This window comes from Camarhynchus parvulus, chromosome 23 (genome assembly GCF_901933205.1).
Source record: "Camarhynchus parvulus chromosome 23, STF_HiC, whole genome shotgun sequence".
Lineage (NCBI taxonomy): Eukaryota > Metazoa > Chordata > Aves > Passeriformes > Thraupidae > Camarhynchus > Camarhynchus parvulus.
In genome coordinates this window covers 2,029,312-2,046,135 of record NC_044593.1, presented here as the reverse complement: position 1 = coordinate 2,046,135, position 16,824 = coordinate 2,029,312, and the positions used below count along the sequence as shown (strand labels likewise).

At 62.4% G+C, this 16,824-nt stretch overlaps 2 protein-coding genes across 3 annotated transcripts; one reads left to right on the top strand and one right to left on the bottom strand.

Moving 5' to 3' along the window:
• The first annotated feature begins 2,515 nt into the window (after positions 1 to 2,515).
• On the top strand, positions 2,516 to 10,927 carry TINAGL1 (tubulointerstitial nephritis antigen like 1). The gene is given in 12 exon segments (XM_030964454.1): positions 2,516 to 2,532; positions 3,252 to 3,574; positions 4,205 to 4,268; positions 5,760 to 5,852; positions 5,934 to 6,048; positions 6,900 to 7,059; positions 7,233 to 7,386; positions 8,109 to 8,292; positions 8,549 to 8,594; positions 9,042 to 9,165; positions 9,850 to 9,895; positions 10,025 to 10,927. Coding segments are annotated over 11 exon segments (1,440 nt in total). The 5' UTR covers positions 2,516 to 2,532; positions 3,252 to 3,261; the 3' UTR covers positions 10,166 to 10,927.
• A 2,207-nt stretch (positions 10,928 to 13,134) lies between these two features.
• PEF1 (penta-EF-hand domain containing 1) lies at positions 13,135 to 16,612 on the bottom strand. Of its 2 annotated transcripts, XM_030964433.1 has the most exons (6): positions 16,475 to 16,492; positions 15,956 to 15,995; positions 15,777 to 15,902; positions 15,025 to 15,180; positions 14,435 to 14,578; positions 13,135 to 13,939 (listed from the first exon to the last, which is right to left on the bottom strand). In XM_030964433.1, the coding sequence occupies exons 1-6, from the start codon at positions 16,490 to 16,492 to the stop codon at positions 13,704 to 13,706; spliced, it is 720 nt and encodes a 239-aa protein (XP_030820293.1). In that variant the 3' UTR covers positions 13,135 to 13,703. The 2 variants fall into 2 exon arrangements, with proteins under 2 accessions (XP_030820293.1, XP_030820292.1); XM_030964432.1 differs by having other exon boundaries at positions 15,777 to 15,995; positions 16,475 to 16,612.
• Between the last annotated feature and the right edge of the window lie 212 nt (positions 16,613 to 16,824).

Sequence of the window (16,824 nt, the reverse complement as noted above, 5' to 3'; positions counted from 1 at the left end):
CGTCTGTCTCCCGAGAGGTGGCACTCGAGCCCTGTCACCGAGCCGCGGCCAGGGGACACAAATGTCCGGACAGGGACACAACACAAATGTCCGGACGGGGACACAAATGACCGGCTGGGGACACAAATGTCCAGCCAGGGATACAAATGTCCGGACGGGGACACAAATGACCGGCAGGGGACACAAATGTCCGGTCAGGGACACAAATGCCCAGCATGGAACACCAATGACTGGCAGGGGACACAAATGTCCAGCCAGGGATACAAATGTCCAGCAGGGGACACAAATGTCCAGCAGGGGACACAAATGACCGGCAGGGGACACAAATGTCCGGATGACCCCCTGACCCCTTAAAGCCACCGAGATGGGACGGAGAGCGCAGCTCCAGCTCCATCCTGTGCGTGGAGGAGTGCAGGGTTGGTGTCGCTGCAGAAGGACCCGTGCGCTGCTTTTTTGTCACCTCGCAGGGAAGGGTCGCAGCCTCGGGAAGGGCTCTGCCCCCCCGCCTGTTCAGTGTGTCCCCCCCAAATCGAGTGGCTGCGATGTCCCCAATGCCATCCCAGGGAGGTGAGGGTGCAGCCCGCTTCCCCAGGAGCCCCCAGACCCCTGTGGGGACAGCAGAGCTTCACCCTGGCAGTGAGCTGGCACCCCCGGGGGACAGCACGTCCTGCAGCGATGTCGGGGGGTTGAGGCGGCTCCTTCCCGTGCCGCTGGCCGGGGAGGAAGCCGGGGCCGGCCGCGGCTCAGTCCCTGCCTTTCCTGGCTGCCTCCTGCCAAGAAATTCTCTCCAGGATGGCCTCGGAGCCGAGCCCTGCAGGGGCAGCGCCGCTCACTGTGCCCGGGGGTGGAGCTCGGGGGGGCTCCAGCACCCCGGTTCTGCCCAGTGCCCGATGTGTGGGGTGCGATCCGTAGTGGGCTGGCTTTGGGGGGCACTGTACCGCCCACCAGAGGGGTGGGCGGCTTTCCCGGGTGGGTTTGGAGGGATTCATCCCTGCAGCAGTGGGATCTTCGCAGAGATCTTCACAGCCAGCCCGTTGTGGGGTCGGGGCTGCTGGCAGCTTGTCCCATCCGCAGCACGGCCGGGCACGGTGGCACAGGCCGGGCAGGAGGTGTGTGCCAGCCCTCGGCTCTGCCTCCCGCCCTCACACGGGCCCAAGGTGCCCCGGCAGGACTTTGTCCCCTTCCACCTTGGCTGCCCCACGTGTGCCGAGGCTGCCACTCCCCGCAGAGGGGACACACGGAGCGACACAGAGAGGGAGCTGTGACCTGGCAGGGCCAGCTGGCCGCGTCCCGCCGGAGCCCAGCCGCAGGAACGGGGTGAGGGGATGCTCCAAACACTTGGCCTGCGGCCGCTGCCGCCTCCGCGCAGCGCCGCTTTCTTATCAGCTGGCAGGGGGACAGGGTTGTGACGGGAACGCTCAGCTGCTCCCGCAGCACCCGCGGCGTCTCTGAGCTGTCAGCGAGCTGGCGGGGGCACAAGGACACAGAGCAGCGGCCGGGGATGTCCTTTGTGCCAGTGGCTTTGCTTTGTTCTCTGGGGGTCTTGGGGGAATTCGTGACTCACTGTGGATTCCTGCGAGTCCAGTCATGCTGGAGACGGACTGGGCTGGACTCAGTTCCTTCCTGCGCCGCTCCAGCTCCGCGTTGCGTGCGCTGCCCAAGGACGCGCTCACAGGAAAAGGCCCTTCCAAGAGCGCTTGGAGCGGGGGCTCCCTGCCCAGGGGGCTCCACAGGACCCTGGTTCAGGCACCCAGAGCACCCCGGGGAGCAGGCAGCCCCCGTGCCCGGCGGGATTTGGTGCTCCCCGTTTGCCCGGCATGAAGCCCACCCTGGCCGCGGCAACCCCGCCGTGGGCTCAGCCAGGAGCCCCTGGCCCACGCGTGGCCCGTGGCCGCCCAGGGAACGCCGCGGTGCTCCCGTCCTGGCTGCCGTGAGGCATCCTCGAGGAATCCTTTGGAGATGCTCCCGGCCGGGCGGGGACAGCAGGAGCCCCGCGTGGGCGGCCGAGCTCCCGCAGCAGGTGCTGGAGCCTGGGGGGCGGCCAGCACCCCCCTGTTGCGGTCCCTGAGTGCGTGGCTGGGCGCTGACAGCCGGGCTGGGTCCGAGCGACACCAACTCCGTGCCCTGGGCTGGCCTGGGGTGTCCCTGTCTGAGCTGGACCCCTGGAAGGGGCAGGAATGCAGCCCCCTCCCCTCCTCTCCGCGCACCTGGGCGATGGGGAAGCCCCCCAGGATGGGTCCCCCTGCATGGGGCAGGGGGTCCTGCCCCGATAGCCGGGACCCCCCATTTGGCGAGGGCAGCGCCGGGGGGCACCGGGAGGGGATCAGAAGCCGGGGACACCGCGGCCCCGCGGGGTCACAAGTTCGGGGCTCCTCTCTCCAGCCCCAGGCCCGACCCCCGCCCCGCCGCGCTCCGCCCCGGGCCGGTCGCGGCCGTCTCGGCGCCTCCCCGCGCCCCCCCGGCCGGGGCGCGGCTATAAGGAGCGGCGGGGCCGGCGGCGGGCGCGGGGCGGCGGAGCGGCGGGCGCGGCAGGTACGGCTCGGGCTCCGGGGGGACCGGGTGGGGCTGCGGGGGGGTGCCAGGCAGGAGGAGAAACGGGGGGTCCCGCCCCGTGAGCTCCGTGAGGGATCCCAGCACCGGACCCTCCGCTCCTCTCCAGGGGTCTCTGCGCGGCGGGCGCGGCAGGTACGGCCGGGAACGGGGAGGGGTCGCGCCCTTGGGATCCCCGTGGATTCTTGGGTCACCCTCCCCGCTTTATCGGGGTCCCGGGAGCCCCCACGCTGCAGGCGGGGTGGGCACGGCCGCGGGAGGGAGGCGGCAGGAGGGGCTCCTTCCCCGTGTACCCCCGGATTGTCCCCACCGGCCCTTTTTGGGGTCCCCATCACCCCCCTGGGCCCCGCGGGCTGAGACCTGGCAGCTCATGGCACTGCCCGCCGTGGGGACTGGGGGTTGCTCCCGTGCAGCCCCCCGAGTGTCCCGGGGAGCCCCTTCCCGTGGGGGTTTGGTTTTGGAGCCGGTGGCGAAGGGGTGAGCGGGCACGGGGCCCCTCCGAGGCCGGGATGTGTGGAGCTGGTGGGAAAAGGGTGTTTTGGAAAAGGGTGTTTTGGAAAAGGGTGTTTTGGAGCTTGAGCCGCGCGGTCACAAGGGCAGTTACAAAACCGGAATGTTCTGAGGAGCCTGGGGAGGGCAGGGTGGGAGCAGCGCCCACCCCGCCGTGCGCCCGGCGCGCCCTCACCGCCCTCCCTCCGCAGGTGTGGGGACATGGCCGGGGACATGCGGGCCCTGCTGTGCCTCTGGCTGGTGGCCCAGGTGGCCCGCGTGGCCGTGTCCTCGCGGGTCCGCACCCGCCGGGAGCTGGGTCCCGGGTTGTACCAGCACGGCGTCTACGACGCGGGCGGCTCCTACTGCCAGCGGGGGGACGTGTGCTGCCACGGCCGCGACGACGGCTGCACCGTGCCCTACCACGACACCCTCTGCTACTGCGACCTCTTCTGCAACCGCACCGTGTCCGACTGCTGCCCCGACTTCTGGGAGTACTGCCTGGGAATTCCAGCGCCCTTCCCCAAAGCCCCAGGTGAGCGCGCCCAGGTGCTGGGGTTCAGCCCTGGGGTGCCGCTGCTGCTCCTCGGGGTGATGGATGTGGCGCCCCACGGTGCTGCCCTCACTGCAGAGCTGCTCCGGACCCCTCAAAGCTGTGGGGATTCCTACAGAGTGTCCAGGGTGGGGATGGACTCCCTCAAAAAGAGGTGTGGGAGCAGCCTGTGACCCCAGAGCCCGTTCCCATCAGCGCCTGCAGGCAGAGCAAGGACGCGAGGGGACATGAGGGGACGCCATCCCAGCTTGCCCGGTCACGTCTGGGGCAGGCAGATGCTGGCCCTGGCTTAACCCTGGCGGCAGCTGGGGGCACGGGCAGCCCCCAGCTCGCAGCACAAGGCTCTCTCAGAAGTCCCAGCGGAGCAGAGCCAGCTCCCGGGCACAACTGGCCCCTTTATCCCTGTCCCGCCAGGCTGAGCACATTTAACCCTCCCGGCGCCGAGCCAGGCTCTCACCCTGCACCCACTGACCCCCAGCAGAAATTTGGGGGTGCCAAGGTGCAGCCTGGATTTAAGAACAGCTTTGATTTTCCCTTTGGTTTGCACTCCGAGAATTTGGAGGGCTGGTGGGACCCCAAACACTCACCAGGGGCTCTCCCATTCCCCTACAGGCTGTGCCCGTGCCGGACACAATTATCCCACGGGAGCCACGTACCGGGAGAACTGCAACTTGTGGTGAGTGCGGGCACCTGTGGCATGTCACCAGCATGTCACCAGAGGAAGGTGTCATGCTCCTGTAAACCTCAGAGAGCGAGGCCCGAGCTGGGTGGTGGGAGCTGCTGCCAAAATGCCTTTGCTCCAACAAATTCGGAGCCAAAAAGGGCCTTGAGCCTCTCCCAAGTTTCAGCGCATGCCTGCGTGGGAGCCGGCGCTGCCCAGGGGCGTTTTGGCCACGCTGGTCCCAGCCCAGCTTGCCCAAGCCTGACGGCGGTTCCGTGCCAGCTGTGCCTCCTGCTGGGCACTCGCGGAGCTCGGGGTTAACTGGGAATCCTGGTGTTCCTGTACTGGTATTGCTGGCATGCGGAGGTGGGGGACTGGGAGACGAGCATCGCAGCCCGAGGGGCGATGCTGCAGATAAGCGGAAATCAAAGGCAGCGCCTGGGGCGTGTGCGAGGGCAGGGGCACGTGTGGGAACATGTGTGAGCGCCGGGGCTGCAGGTGAAAAGCCAGCCCGAGCCTCCCCGCAGCTCTGGGGCAGCCCCGAGTTTCTGTGGGAGCACTCAGGGAGCGTGGAGGGTGTCCCCGTTCAATGTCAGTGTCCCCAAGTCATGCAGGTGGATGTCACCTATCTGCTGCTGGGGGAGCATCTCCGACCCATCTCTTCCCTTCCAAACCCTTCCAAACCCTCCTCCCCCACACTTGGTGCCTGGAGAAGAGGAATTTCTGCAGTGTCACCCCCACCTCTGTCCCTGGTGGGGTCCTGCTGAGGGGGTGGCAGGGGACAAAACCCATGGCGAGGTGGCACAAGGTGTGGGCACCCACCTGGTGGCACCCTGAGGTGCTCCCGAGTCCCCAGGTGTCGCACAGAGCGCCGGGAGAGCTCAGGGATGGATGGGGGAAGGCTGGAATCCAGGTGCTGCCGGCCGGGATTGGGATGGGGGTGTGTGGCGGGACACGGCCTCGCTCAGCTCCATAAAAGGGAAATGTGCCGGGATCTGAGCATGCCAAGCATTGCTCACTGCACGGGGGGAGCATGGTCCCGGGGCTCCCCAGGGGACCCACCACCCCCCAGAGCCCCCCCCTTGGCCCAAGTGTCCCCATGGAGTGCCCTGGTCACTGTGGGTCACCCATGGGGACAGCCAGCCCTGACCCCCAGCCCCGGGCCGCTGTCCAAGCCCCTCTCTGATGTCTGCAGCCCTGGCAGCTTTTCAGCTGATTTTCTGTCCCATGGCCTGCCTGCCCTCGGGGCTCTTGTGGGGGCTGGGGCAGGGGGGGACAGCTCCCAGGGCCACCCAGAGGCCACTCGGGGTCACCCAAAGGCCACTCGGGGTCACGCAAAGGCCACTCGGGGTCACCCAGAGGGCTGCCCATGGATTCATCCCGCTGCGAGGTGCCAAGCTCTGGTGACCCCTAACAAAAGTAGCCAGTCTGGGAGGGGCAGCGCCCGCTCAGTGTCCCCCTGGTCACCCTGGGGACATCACTTCTCACCGACTGTCCCCTCTGCAGCACCTGCGGGCCCGGCGGGCAGTGGCAGTGCGAGGACCACGCCTGCCTGATGGATGGGGAGCTCATCGATGCCATCAACAGGGGCAATTACGGGTAAGGGCCGGGCACAGGGATGCCGCACCCCTCGCTGCTTTTTGGGGTGACCCCTGAGCCGTGTCCCCTGTCCCCACGCAGCTGGAGAGCCGCCAACTACAGCCAGTTCTGGGGGATGACCCTGGAGGACGGGATCCGGCACCGCCTGGGCACCTTCCGTCCCTCTCCCACCGTCATGAACATGAACGAGATGCACGTGAGTGCCCCCGGGGAGGGAAACTGAGGCACGCCCGTGGCTGGGAAGGGGCTCCCAGAGCAGGGGGCAGGCAGGCCAGCCCTGGTGTTTGGAAGACAGCAGCTCAGCAAATTCCCCCGGACAATCCCCGGGCTGCCAGTGTTGTTTTTTCCCCCTCTCCTCCGCGCTGGTTTCCCATCGGAACGCCGGCCCCGCCGCTGCTGACTCAGCAGAGCTGCCTCTCTTTGCCTCTGCCCGCACCCAAACCCGGGCTGGGCATCCCCGGGGGTCCCTGGGGTGCTGGCAGGGCTCGGTGCGCCCCCAGCCCAGCGCTCCGGAGCACGAGGTTTAATTTTAGAGACGTTTCCTGCGGGAACTTGTGGCCGTGGCCTCCCCAGGAAGGCCGGGGCGGGGGCACGGTCCCTGCTCCAGGGAGGAAAGGCAGGGCCAGAGGCCACCCCGAGGGGCTGTGTCACCCTGGGCTGTCCCCTCGGGGCGGCCACCGAGGGCCTGGCTGGGCTCTGGGATGGGACACTCGGTGCTGGTGTGCTCTAAGGAGCTGCTGGGGCTGTGGAGCCCAAATTTAGGGGAAATTGAGGGGTTTGGCCTTTCTGGGATAATGAGGAACCCAAATCTTTGTCGCTCAGGGTGATGTCCCTGTCCTGAGGGGTCCCACAGTGGAGCTGGGGACACTAAAGCTGGTTGGGGACCATCTCAGAGGATGGCTGGGGTGGCAGGAGGAGGACATGGGGTACCACAGTGGGGCTGGGGGACACTAAATCTGGCTGGGGACCATCTCAGAGGATGACTGGGGTGGCAGGAGGAGCTGGGGGGGTCCCGCTGTGCTGAGCCCCCCCACCTCTGCCCCACAGATGAACATGGACTCCAACGAGGTGCTGCCGCGTCACTTCGATGCCGCCGAGAAGTGGCCCGGGATGATCCACGAGCCCCTGGACCAGGGAACTGGCCGCTCCCCCCTCGGGCCGTGAGGGGAACTGCAGGGACGGACCGGCTCCTGGGCCTTCTCCACGGGACGGGACCGCCTCCCCGTGAGCTGCGGGGACAGAGGGGACAGCGGGGACAGGGATGGGACCGCCTCCCCCTGGGAAAGAGGGGACAGGGATGGGACACTGGGATGCGGGGACAGAGGGGACAGCGGGGACAGGGACGGAGCCGCCTCCCCGCCCTGAGCCGCGGCCCCTCCCCAGCCGTGGCCTCGGACCGCATCTCCATCCACTCCATGGGCCACATGACCCCCGCGCTGTCCCCGCAAAACCTCCTGTCCTGTGACACCCGCAACCAGCGCGGCTGCAGCGGGGGGCGCCTGGACGGAGCCTGGTGGTACCTGCGCAGGAGGGGGTGAGTGGGAGAGTGGGGTAACGGGATAATGGGATAATGGGATGGGAATAGGAGAGAATAAGAGGGGATGGTACAGGATGGGATGGGGCAGGAGGGGATGGCACCAAACAGGATGGAATGGGTTAGGATGGGATAGGAAAGCTGTGGGATGGGATGGGAAGGGAGTGGGACGGGACAGGACAGGATAGGATGGGGCAGGGTGTTTTGGGACAAGATGAAATGGGAATGGGATGGGATAGGGATGGGATGGAATGGGACAGGATGGGATGGAATGGGATGGGACAAGATGAAATGGGGATGGAAGAGAATTGGATGGGGTGGAACACAAAGGGATGGGATGGGGTTGGGGGGGTGGAGGACAGGGGCTGCTCTGGGATAAAGGAGGTTTGGGGCTGTGGTCATCTGGGGAGGGCCCAAGAGATCCCCGTGCTCATCCTGTGCCTTGGACAGCTGGGGAATGAGGGCAGGATGGACAGTAGGGTTTGGGATTGGGATGGGGCTGGAGATGGGAGTGGGGTTTGGAGTGAAGATGGAAGTGGGGATTGGGATGGGGATGAGAGTGGGTTTTGGGGTGGAAATGGAAGAGGGATTTGGTGTGAGGATGAAGAGTAGGATTGCTACGGGGATGGGATTGGGATGGGACTGGAAGTTCGGTTTGGGATGGGGATGGCAGTGGGGTTTGGGATGGGGATGGAGCCGGTCCTTCCCCTCCTGCATCCCAGCGTGGTGACAGACGAGTGCTACCCGTTCACGAGCCAGCAGAGCCAGCCCGCGGCTCCGCCCTGCATGATGCACAGCCGCTCCACGGGCCGGGGCAAGCGACAGGCGACAGCGCGCTGCCCCAACCCCCAGACCCACTCCAACGAGATCTACCAGTCCACGCCCGCCTACCGCCTCTCCTCCAGCGTGAGCGCCGGGCCCGGGGGCGGAGCGGGAGCCCTCGGGAGCGGGAGGGGGCTTGGCTGGGGCTGCTTTACCTGGGAAAACCGAGGTCGGGAATGCGGCTGGGAAAACCCCGCTTGGGGAGCGGCTCCTCCACAGCGAACGCCTGTGGGTGCTGGAGCTGCTCTGCTGCATCCCTGCGGGTGGGGAGGGCAGTGCCGGGGGTCCCGGCCTCGCTGCCACCGGTGCCACCCGGTGCCACCCTGTTCTGTGCTTGCAGGAGAAGGAGATCATGAAGGAGCTGCTGGAGAACGGTCCCGTGCAAGGTACGGGGGAGGCAGGGGAGCCCCTCTGTGCACCCCAAAAGGTTGGGGGAACAAAATAGGGGAGGGAAAACCTCTCTGTCGGGGCTGGGGGAGCTGTTTTGGCAGCCAGAACCCCCCTGAGCTGCTCCCCCTGCGTGCCCGGGCAGTGCTGCCCCAGTGCCCGTCACGCTGCCCACCCCAGCGGGCACTGGGTTGCTCATTAACTCCTGAGATTTAATCACCGCCTTGGCATGGCAGCTGCGTTTGTTTAACTTTATTTGTGCTTTTTGAAACCTCCCGGGAGTGTTGTTGCAATGCCCCAGGGAGGCTCCGGCTGCTGCCTCCCAATCCCGTTTGGAATTCGATGCCCCCGCGCCCCTCTGTGCCCAAATCCCCCACCCAGGGGGACACAGATCCCTTCCCTCGGGACAGTGGCAGTGTCCCCAAGCCCTCTGGCCATCCCCACAGCCATCCTGGAGGTGCATGAGGATTTCTTCATGTACAAGAGCGGGATCTATCGGCACACGCCCGTGGCCGAGGGGAAGGGGCCGAAGCACCAGAGGCACGGGACGCACTCGGTGAAAATCACTGGGTAGGTCTGGGGGTGGCCTGGGGGGGCTCACAGGGGGGGGAGCCATCCCATCCCATCCTCACTCCTTTGTGTTCCACCCCATCCAATTCTCTTCCATTCCCATTTCATCTTGTCCCATATCGTCCCACCCCATCCTGTCCAATTCTGTCCCATTCCTGTTTCATCTTGTCCCAAAACACCCTGCCCCATCCCATCCTGTCCTGTCCCATCCCACCCCACAACTTTCCCATCCCATCCTATCCCATTCCCCATCCCATTCAGGGTGGCAAAACTGTTCCCTTTGGGTGTCCCCGAGCTGGGAAAGGAGGCAGGGAGGGGATTGGTGGCACAAGTGACACGAGTGCGGTGCTCTGCACCCTGGAAGAGGGGGGCTTTGGAGGTGCAGACCCCCGGGGTGGGGATGGATCTGCCCTGTGTCCGTGTTTCCTTCCTCCTGCCGTGGCTAAATATTCCTGCCCCTATTCCTGGAGCGGATGTCCCAACCTCAGCCTGGCCCTGGGGAGGTGCCGGGGGCAGGAAATGAGCAGGGTCAGCCCCCCGTGCCCCAATCCCACCACGGTGCTGGGTGGGGGGACCCCACGGTCTGGGGTGATTGGGGGGACCTCAAAGTCTGGGGGTGCTTGGGGACCCCACGGTCTGGGGGTGCTTGGGGGGACCCCCCCTCACCCTCCTGTCCCTCTGCAGGTGGGGAGAGGAGCAGCTGCCCGATGGCCAGACCCAAAAATACTGGGTGAGTTTGGGGAGGGGGGCTCAGCCATGGGGTGCTGCCGTTTCCCTGCACCCATGTGGGATCCGGCTTGGCTTTTTTGGGGGGTGGGGGGGTCACCGCGCTGAGCGTGCGCCCTCATCCCCTCTGCAGACGGCGGCCAACTCGTGGGGCACGGCGTGGGGCGAGGGCGGCCGCTTTCGCATCGCCCGCGGCGTCAACGAGTGCGAGGTGGAGACTTTCGTCGTGGGGGTTTGGGGCCGCGTCAGCATGGAGGACATGCCCCACAAGTGAGCCCCGCCATGTCCCCGATGTCCCCAGCGCGGCCCCGCCCTGCTCACAGCGTGCTGGGCAGGGGGCTGTCCCCCGTGTCCCCTGGAGGAGGCTGGCGCTGTCCTTTGGAAGGGGCTGGCGCTGTCCCCCGTGTCCCCTGGGGAGGGGGCTGGCGCTGTCCCCCTGTCCCCTGGAGGGGGCTGCGTGTCCCCGCAGTGCTGACACAGCGGCTGGGGGCAGCGGGGCGTGCGAGGGGGTTGCCCCGGGGGCTGCTCCCGTCTCCCATGGGATTTACCCGCTAATCCCCCCTGCCCCGGGGCTCGGCTGGGCTGCGGTGGTGGCGGGGGGCTCTTCAAAGGCAGCTGCACCCCACCAAATCCCGGCTGGGGCTGTGGGATTTCTCCTCCCTTTTCTCTCCCATATTCCTGCCCCTCCCGTCCTGGCCCCAGCAGCTCCACTCCTCCCAGCAGGGCAGCGCTGGAGTTTGGGGGAAAAATAACCCAGCAAGGGGATCCCCTGAGCCCCCAGGGCTGGGTGTCGCCAGGATGGGGTCCCCACCATCCCCCCAGCCCGTCCCTATGGTGCTATGGCCCTGCCACCCCCCTGGGGGACAGCAGGGACAAGGGAGGGCTCAGCCCCGTGGTGTCCCCGTGTCCTGGGGGGGGCCACGCAGCCAGCACAGCCCGGGACCTCCCCCCTTCCACCCCAAACCAAGGGCTGTACTTTTAAGACATTTTTTTGTATTTATTTTGCTTTTTATTGTTTGTAAATAAAGTTATGGAAGCCTCATTGCCCAGAGGGTGCGCTCAGTGCTCCGAGGGGGACACGTGGCCCCTGTCACCCCCGTCTGGGGGGCCCAGCGTGGCCTCGGGAAGGGCTGGGGGGGTGAGATAAGGCCCCGCTCATTGTTCACCTTCCGGCCCCGCCGCTCCGGTCACCGCGGCCAGCGCTGGCCACGCCGCGGGCACGCGCAGCCACTCGGGCCACCGCGGCCACCTATGTCACCGCGGCCACCTGTGCCACCACGGCCACCTGTGCCACCGCACCCAGCTGTGCCACCACGGCCGGGTATTGCCACCACGGCCACCGTGCACAGCTGGGTGTGCCACCGCGGCCAAATGTGCCACCCCAAGTGCCACCACAGTGAGATGTGCCACCACATCCACGCTGTCCCCAGAGCCTCCGTGTCCCCGCGGCCACCCCGCGCCATGCCTGGGGTGGCGCTGGGGCTGTTGTCGCCTTTTCCAGAGGCCTGCGTTGCTGGCGGTCCCTGTCCCTGTCCGTGTCCCCTCCCTCGGTCACCCCCGGGTCCCCCCGCAGGGGACACGCACAGGGTGGAGGGCGGTGCCACCTGGTGGTGGCTGCGTGCAACTGCAGGATGGGTGCGAATATATTTATATATTTTAGAAATATGTAAAAATATCTCTATTACGTATAGGTAGAGATATAGATGTGTCTGTATATATATCTATACAGGTGCCTGTTTGTGTTCAGACGTGAACACCCCCCCTTAGATCGATTATCTATCTATCTATCTATCTATCTATCTATCTATCTATCTATCTATCTATATATATATATATATATATATACTATGTATATACATCTTTCTCCGTGTATATATACCTGTATATTTATATATATGCAAAAAAACACCCTGTATATATTTTTATATGTGTATATATGTACATGTAACCACACCCATATAATATATAATATATAATATATAATATATAATATATAATATATAATATATAATATATAATATATAATATATATAATATATAATATATAATATATAATATATAATTAATATATAATATATATTATGTATATACTATATACTATATAATATATACTATATAATATATAATATATAATATATAATATATAATATATAATATATAATATATATAACATATATAGTATGTAGTATATAATATATATAATGTATATTATATAAGATATAAAATTACATATATATTATATGTAATTTATAATATATACAATATATTATATATAAAACATGTGAGTGTCTATGTATTTACATATACACATGTGTATATATATAAACACATGCCTTTATATAGATTTACATGTGTATACATACAAATAAACAGGTTTTTATATGTTTATGTGTATCTATATATGTACATGTATATATATTTTTTAAAAGTCTGTATATATATTTATATGTGAAAATATGCATGTACACACACCTATTTATATATATATATATGTACACCAGTGTATATATACATATGTACCTATACACCTGTATGTGTGTATATATGTAAATATATATACATATATAACATGCAGGTATGTATTTTTAAATATATTTATATGTATTTTATATATTTTTACATATATGTATTTTATATATGTATATATAGCATATAAAATATATTAAAATACATATATGCATGTATAAAAGATGTATGATACATCTATGAAATTGTAGATTTATATTTTTATAAATGTATGTGTACGTATAAATATATTTATATGTATTTACAACCCCTCTGCCTCAAGCCCAAGCAGGGCTGAGCTCTGACTCAAGAGAAATATTGGAAATGCTCAGGGGAAAATATCCTTGGAATGCTCAGGGATGGTTGGGAACAGCCAGTCCTGCCCGGGGCTGGAAAACACCGAGGTCACAGAAAACCCCGAGCCTGGGCTCTTCCTGCTCATCTCAGACCTTTGAACCTTTTATTCCCTAAGAATTCCTCCAAATCTCTTGGAGATTCCTCAGGGTAAATTCCAGGCTCATCACACGGGAAGAAAACTCCGGCATTGATGGGATTTTTCTGTGCCTCAGGAGCTCCCCCCTCCCAGTTCTTTATTTTCCATATTTGGACATGAAATTCCTAAGAATTGATTTTAGGGAATGGTGTCCAACCCTGGGATGTGTCCCCTGCTGCCACCACAGGGGACAGGAGGCACCTGACATCCCCTGGAGCCCCCCCTGGACACAGAGACCACAGAGCAGCCGGAGCACAACACATTTTATTCCAAAGCTGGAAAAACTGGGCTCTGAACCTTGTCTGGATTTGGCTTCAGGATTGGCAACAGCGAGGGAACGATCCCATGGGGCTGCAGCAGCACATCCCATTCCAGCAGCCCCTGGGGAAAACAGGGATGAGACCCCCAGGGAAGCATTCCCAGGGTGGGACGTGCTCCCAGGACACTCAGGGAGGGAAGGAAGGAGCTTTGTCCTCACTTTTCCCCTTTCCTGCTTCTTCCAAACCCAAGGCTCAGCTTTTCCTCCCCGAACCGGGGATGTTCTGCTGCAGGCACCTCGGGATGAAGCTGGAATTTGGGGCTGGCACGGGATCTAAGCTGCTTTGGCTCTCCCAGTTTGGCATGGGATTCACCCTGACTCCCAAAAAATGGCCACAAGGAATCCAAGCCAGGAAAACCCCAGCAGGATTTGGGGTGGATCAAGCTGGAAATTTGGCCCCAGGGGGGGAACTCTCAGAGAGGCTCAGCATCATCCAACAGGGAAGATGAGGATGGCTGAAGCTTCTGAAGAGTTCCAGCCTTTGGAGTGGGGATGTCAGAGCATCCGTGTCACCACCATGGTGAGGAAATCCTCGTAGCCGAGCCGAACATTCCCCGCCATGGCCGTGTCCTTCTCCCGGAAGGCGTCGGTGAGGCTCTGCAGCTGCATGCAGATGTGGATGAACCGGTCCAGCTGGATACTGGGATTGGGATTGGGGGAACGCTGCGCGTACCGGGCCAGCAGCAGCTGGCTGAACTGGGGGCTCAGGTTGTAACCCATCTGGGAGAAAGCTGGGAGGAAGGAAAACTCGGATTGAACCTTCCCAAATGGAGGGGGAGCGGCTGTGTCCTCATCCCCCATGCCCCGCACACCCCATCTCCCACTCCCACCACCCTTCCCACACTTCCCACTCAGGGTGTGCACGGGCAGGGCTCTCCAGAGGAATCAACCCACAAATTCCAGGCATTTTTCCCTTTTACACACACCCAAGAGCTCCTCCCCAAAAACCAGGCTCCGGCCACTCATCGTTGAGGGGGAATTCTGAGCTTCCTGAAGGAACTTTTTGCCCCACCCCTGCTGCAGCTCATCACCTCCTGTTCCCTGAGAACCTCCTGCTTTATCCCATGGACAATCCCCAAGGAAACCTCCCAGGAGCTCAGAGCCCTCCAGCCCGGCCGCGGGGACCACTCCAGCAGGAATTCCAGTTTCCAGCTGGGAACAGAGCCTGGCAGTGGTTATAGAGGGGGTCAGGATGGGCCAGGCTGGTGGCTGTGGCCCTCACCCACCTTGCTGGAGCTCGCTGAAGCTGATGGAGCCGGACTGGTCCCGGTCATACTGCTGGAAGAGGCTCCTCCACTGCTGGATGAAGCGCAGCAGGGCTGAGAAGCCGTAGACGTCGATGCGCCCCGACCGCGTCTTGTCAAACATGTCTGGGCAGGGAGGAGCAGGAACAGGGCAGGGAGGAAGGAGTGGAAAAGCTGCAGAAACTTCCAGGGAGCTCAGGATCCACGCCGTGGCTCCCTGGAATCCTGCTCTGATCCCAAAAATCCCCCTCGCCAGGACTGAGATCCACTGGGACCATTCAACCCCCACGGCTGGTAAGAAATGGCACCAAAAGCTGAGTTTGGGGCGAGCTTTGGGCGAATCTCTGCATTTTTGGGGCTTTCCTCCCTTTCCTCCCTGTTTTTCTGGGATCTGGGGTTTGTGCAGAGCTGGGATTTCCTTTCCCAAGGAGGATTTTGGGTCCTTCACCTGTGTCCTGCATCACTGGGAGCTGCTTGGTTTGCCCAGGGAAAAGGGGAATTCTGCCAGGATGGGCTTCACCCCAAATCCAACCAAACCCGATGAGAAGAGGGGAAGGAGATCCCAAACTCACTGATCATGAGCAGACAGGTCTCATCGTTGAACGAGGACCAGTTGTTGTTGACCAGAGCCTGTTTCAGCTCCTTGACGGAGATGAACCCGCTGTGATCCGTATCCACCGACTGGAACCAGGAAAACGCCTCGGGATCCACCCCTGGGGGGGCACTCCCTGCGTGGGGAGAGGCCATCGGAGCTGTCACCTTCCCCTCGGACAGGCCACGGGCTGGGCTGGCCGCGGGGGTGGCTCCCAGGGCCGGGCAGAGCTTCTCCTCCCCCTCCCACGGGATTTCCAGCCCGGTAAAATCCCGGGAGAACGGAGCAGGACGGGCTGGGATGGGCACGGAGCGGCTGGAGCCGGGAATGGGCTGGGAACCGGAGCCTGGTGGAGCTCTGGGGTGGAGAGGGAGCCACGGTGCTGCCCCACAAAGCCGGCAGCACCGGGAGACGGGTGTGGGGTGAAAGTTTTAGGGCTGCCTGGCACTTCCTCTTCCTCCCCTTTCTCTTTTTCCTCCTCCTCTTTCTCCTCTCCCTCCTCCTCTTCCTTCTCCTCCCTCTCCTCCTCCTCCTCCTCCAGGATTTCAAAATAATAAACCGGGACACCCAATTTCATCCTCGTGGTGGCTTCTGCTGAGCTGGGGACACCCTAAACCCCCACCCGGCCACCGGATTGGGGACTCCCCAGCCCCGCGACCCCGCACCGGGCTGGGGACCCCATCGCTCCCCGCCTTGTCCCGGGTACCGCGGCCGGGAGACCCCCGGACTCACCTCCCGGGGCCGGCCCGCCGTAGGGACCGGGCTGGGGGCTGCCGTAGGGGCCGCCGTAGGGACCCCCGGGCGGGGGATGCCCGTAGGGCCCCGGGGGTGGCCCCCCGCCGTACGGAGCCCCCGGTGGGGGCTGCCCGTAGGGTCCCGGGGGTGGCCCCCCGCCGTACGGAGCCCCGGGGTAGGCCCCACCGGGGGGGGCTGTCCTGCGCCGGGGTAGCCCTGGGGAGGGGACAGAGCCGGTGTGAGGCACCGGGCACCGGGATGGGCACGGGGACGGAGCTGGTGTCGCTCACCCTGGAGCCCCTGCGCGCCTCCCGTGGCCCCGACCCCCGGACCGGTTCGACCCCCGCGCCGGTCACACCCCGATCCCGGTCACATCCCGATCCCCGTCACGGTCTGGATCCCGGTCACGGTCCCGATCCCCGTCACAGTCACGGTCCCGATCCCGGTCACGGTCACAGTCCCCATCCCGGTCATAGTCCCGCTCCCGGTCACGGTCCCGATCCCGGTCATAGTTCCGCTCCCGGCCCCTGGTCCCCAGCGCCGCTCCGGGTTCCGATCCCGCTCCCCGGTCCCACTCTCCGCTGCCTCTCCAGTTCCCCTCCCCGGTTTCCAGGCCCCGCCCCCCGGTCCCGGTAAGGCTCCCTGCCGCCCCTCCCATTCCGGTCCCGGTCCCGGTCCCGATTTCGATCCCGCACCTGCCCCGGGTACGCCATAGCGGGTTTTCCGCCCCGGCCACGCCCCGATGACGTCACAGAAACGACCTGCACTCATTGGCTATGCTGGCAGTGACCACGCCCCTGGGCGGGGCGGAGGCAGAGCGGTGACGCGCGGGAAGCGCGCGCCCGAGGGAGGCCTTAAAGCGGCAACGGCGCCTGGGCGGTGTGGGGTCCACCGGGCGGTATAGCGCCAGGAGCTCCCCGGGAGCGGGGCCGGAATTCCCCGGGAGCTCAGCCGGGATCTGCCCAGGAATGGGGCTGGCGACCCCACAAAATGAGGGCTGGGATTCCCCTGGCAGCAAGACCGAGGTCACTCCAGGAGCAGGGCT

Excerpts from the sequence above, each read along its gene's own strand:
- PEF1 (XM_030964432.1), bottom strand. The coding sequence starts at position 16,550 with ATGAGTGCAGGTCGTTTCTGTGACGTCATCGGGGCGTGGCCGGGGCGG. Across the intron at positions 15,996-16,474 it reads CTATGGCGTACCCGGGGCAG|GGCTACCCCGGCGCAGGACA; the intron begins GTGCGGGATCGA and ends TCCCCTCCCCAG. Across the intron at positions 14,579-15,024 it reads GACCTGTCTGCTCATGATCA|ACATGTTTGACAAGACGCGG; the intron begins GTGAGTTTGGGA and ends CTCCCTGCCCAG.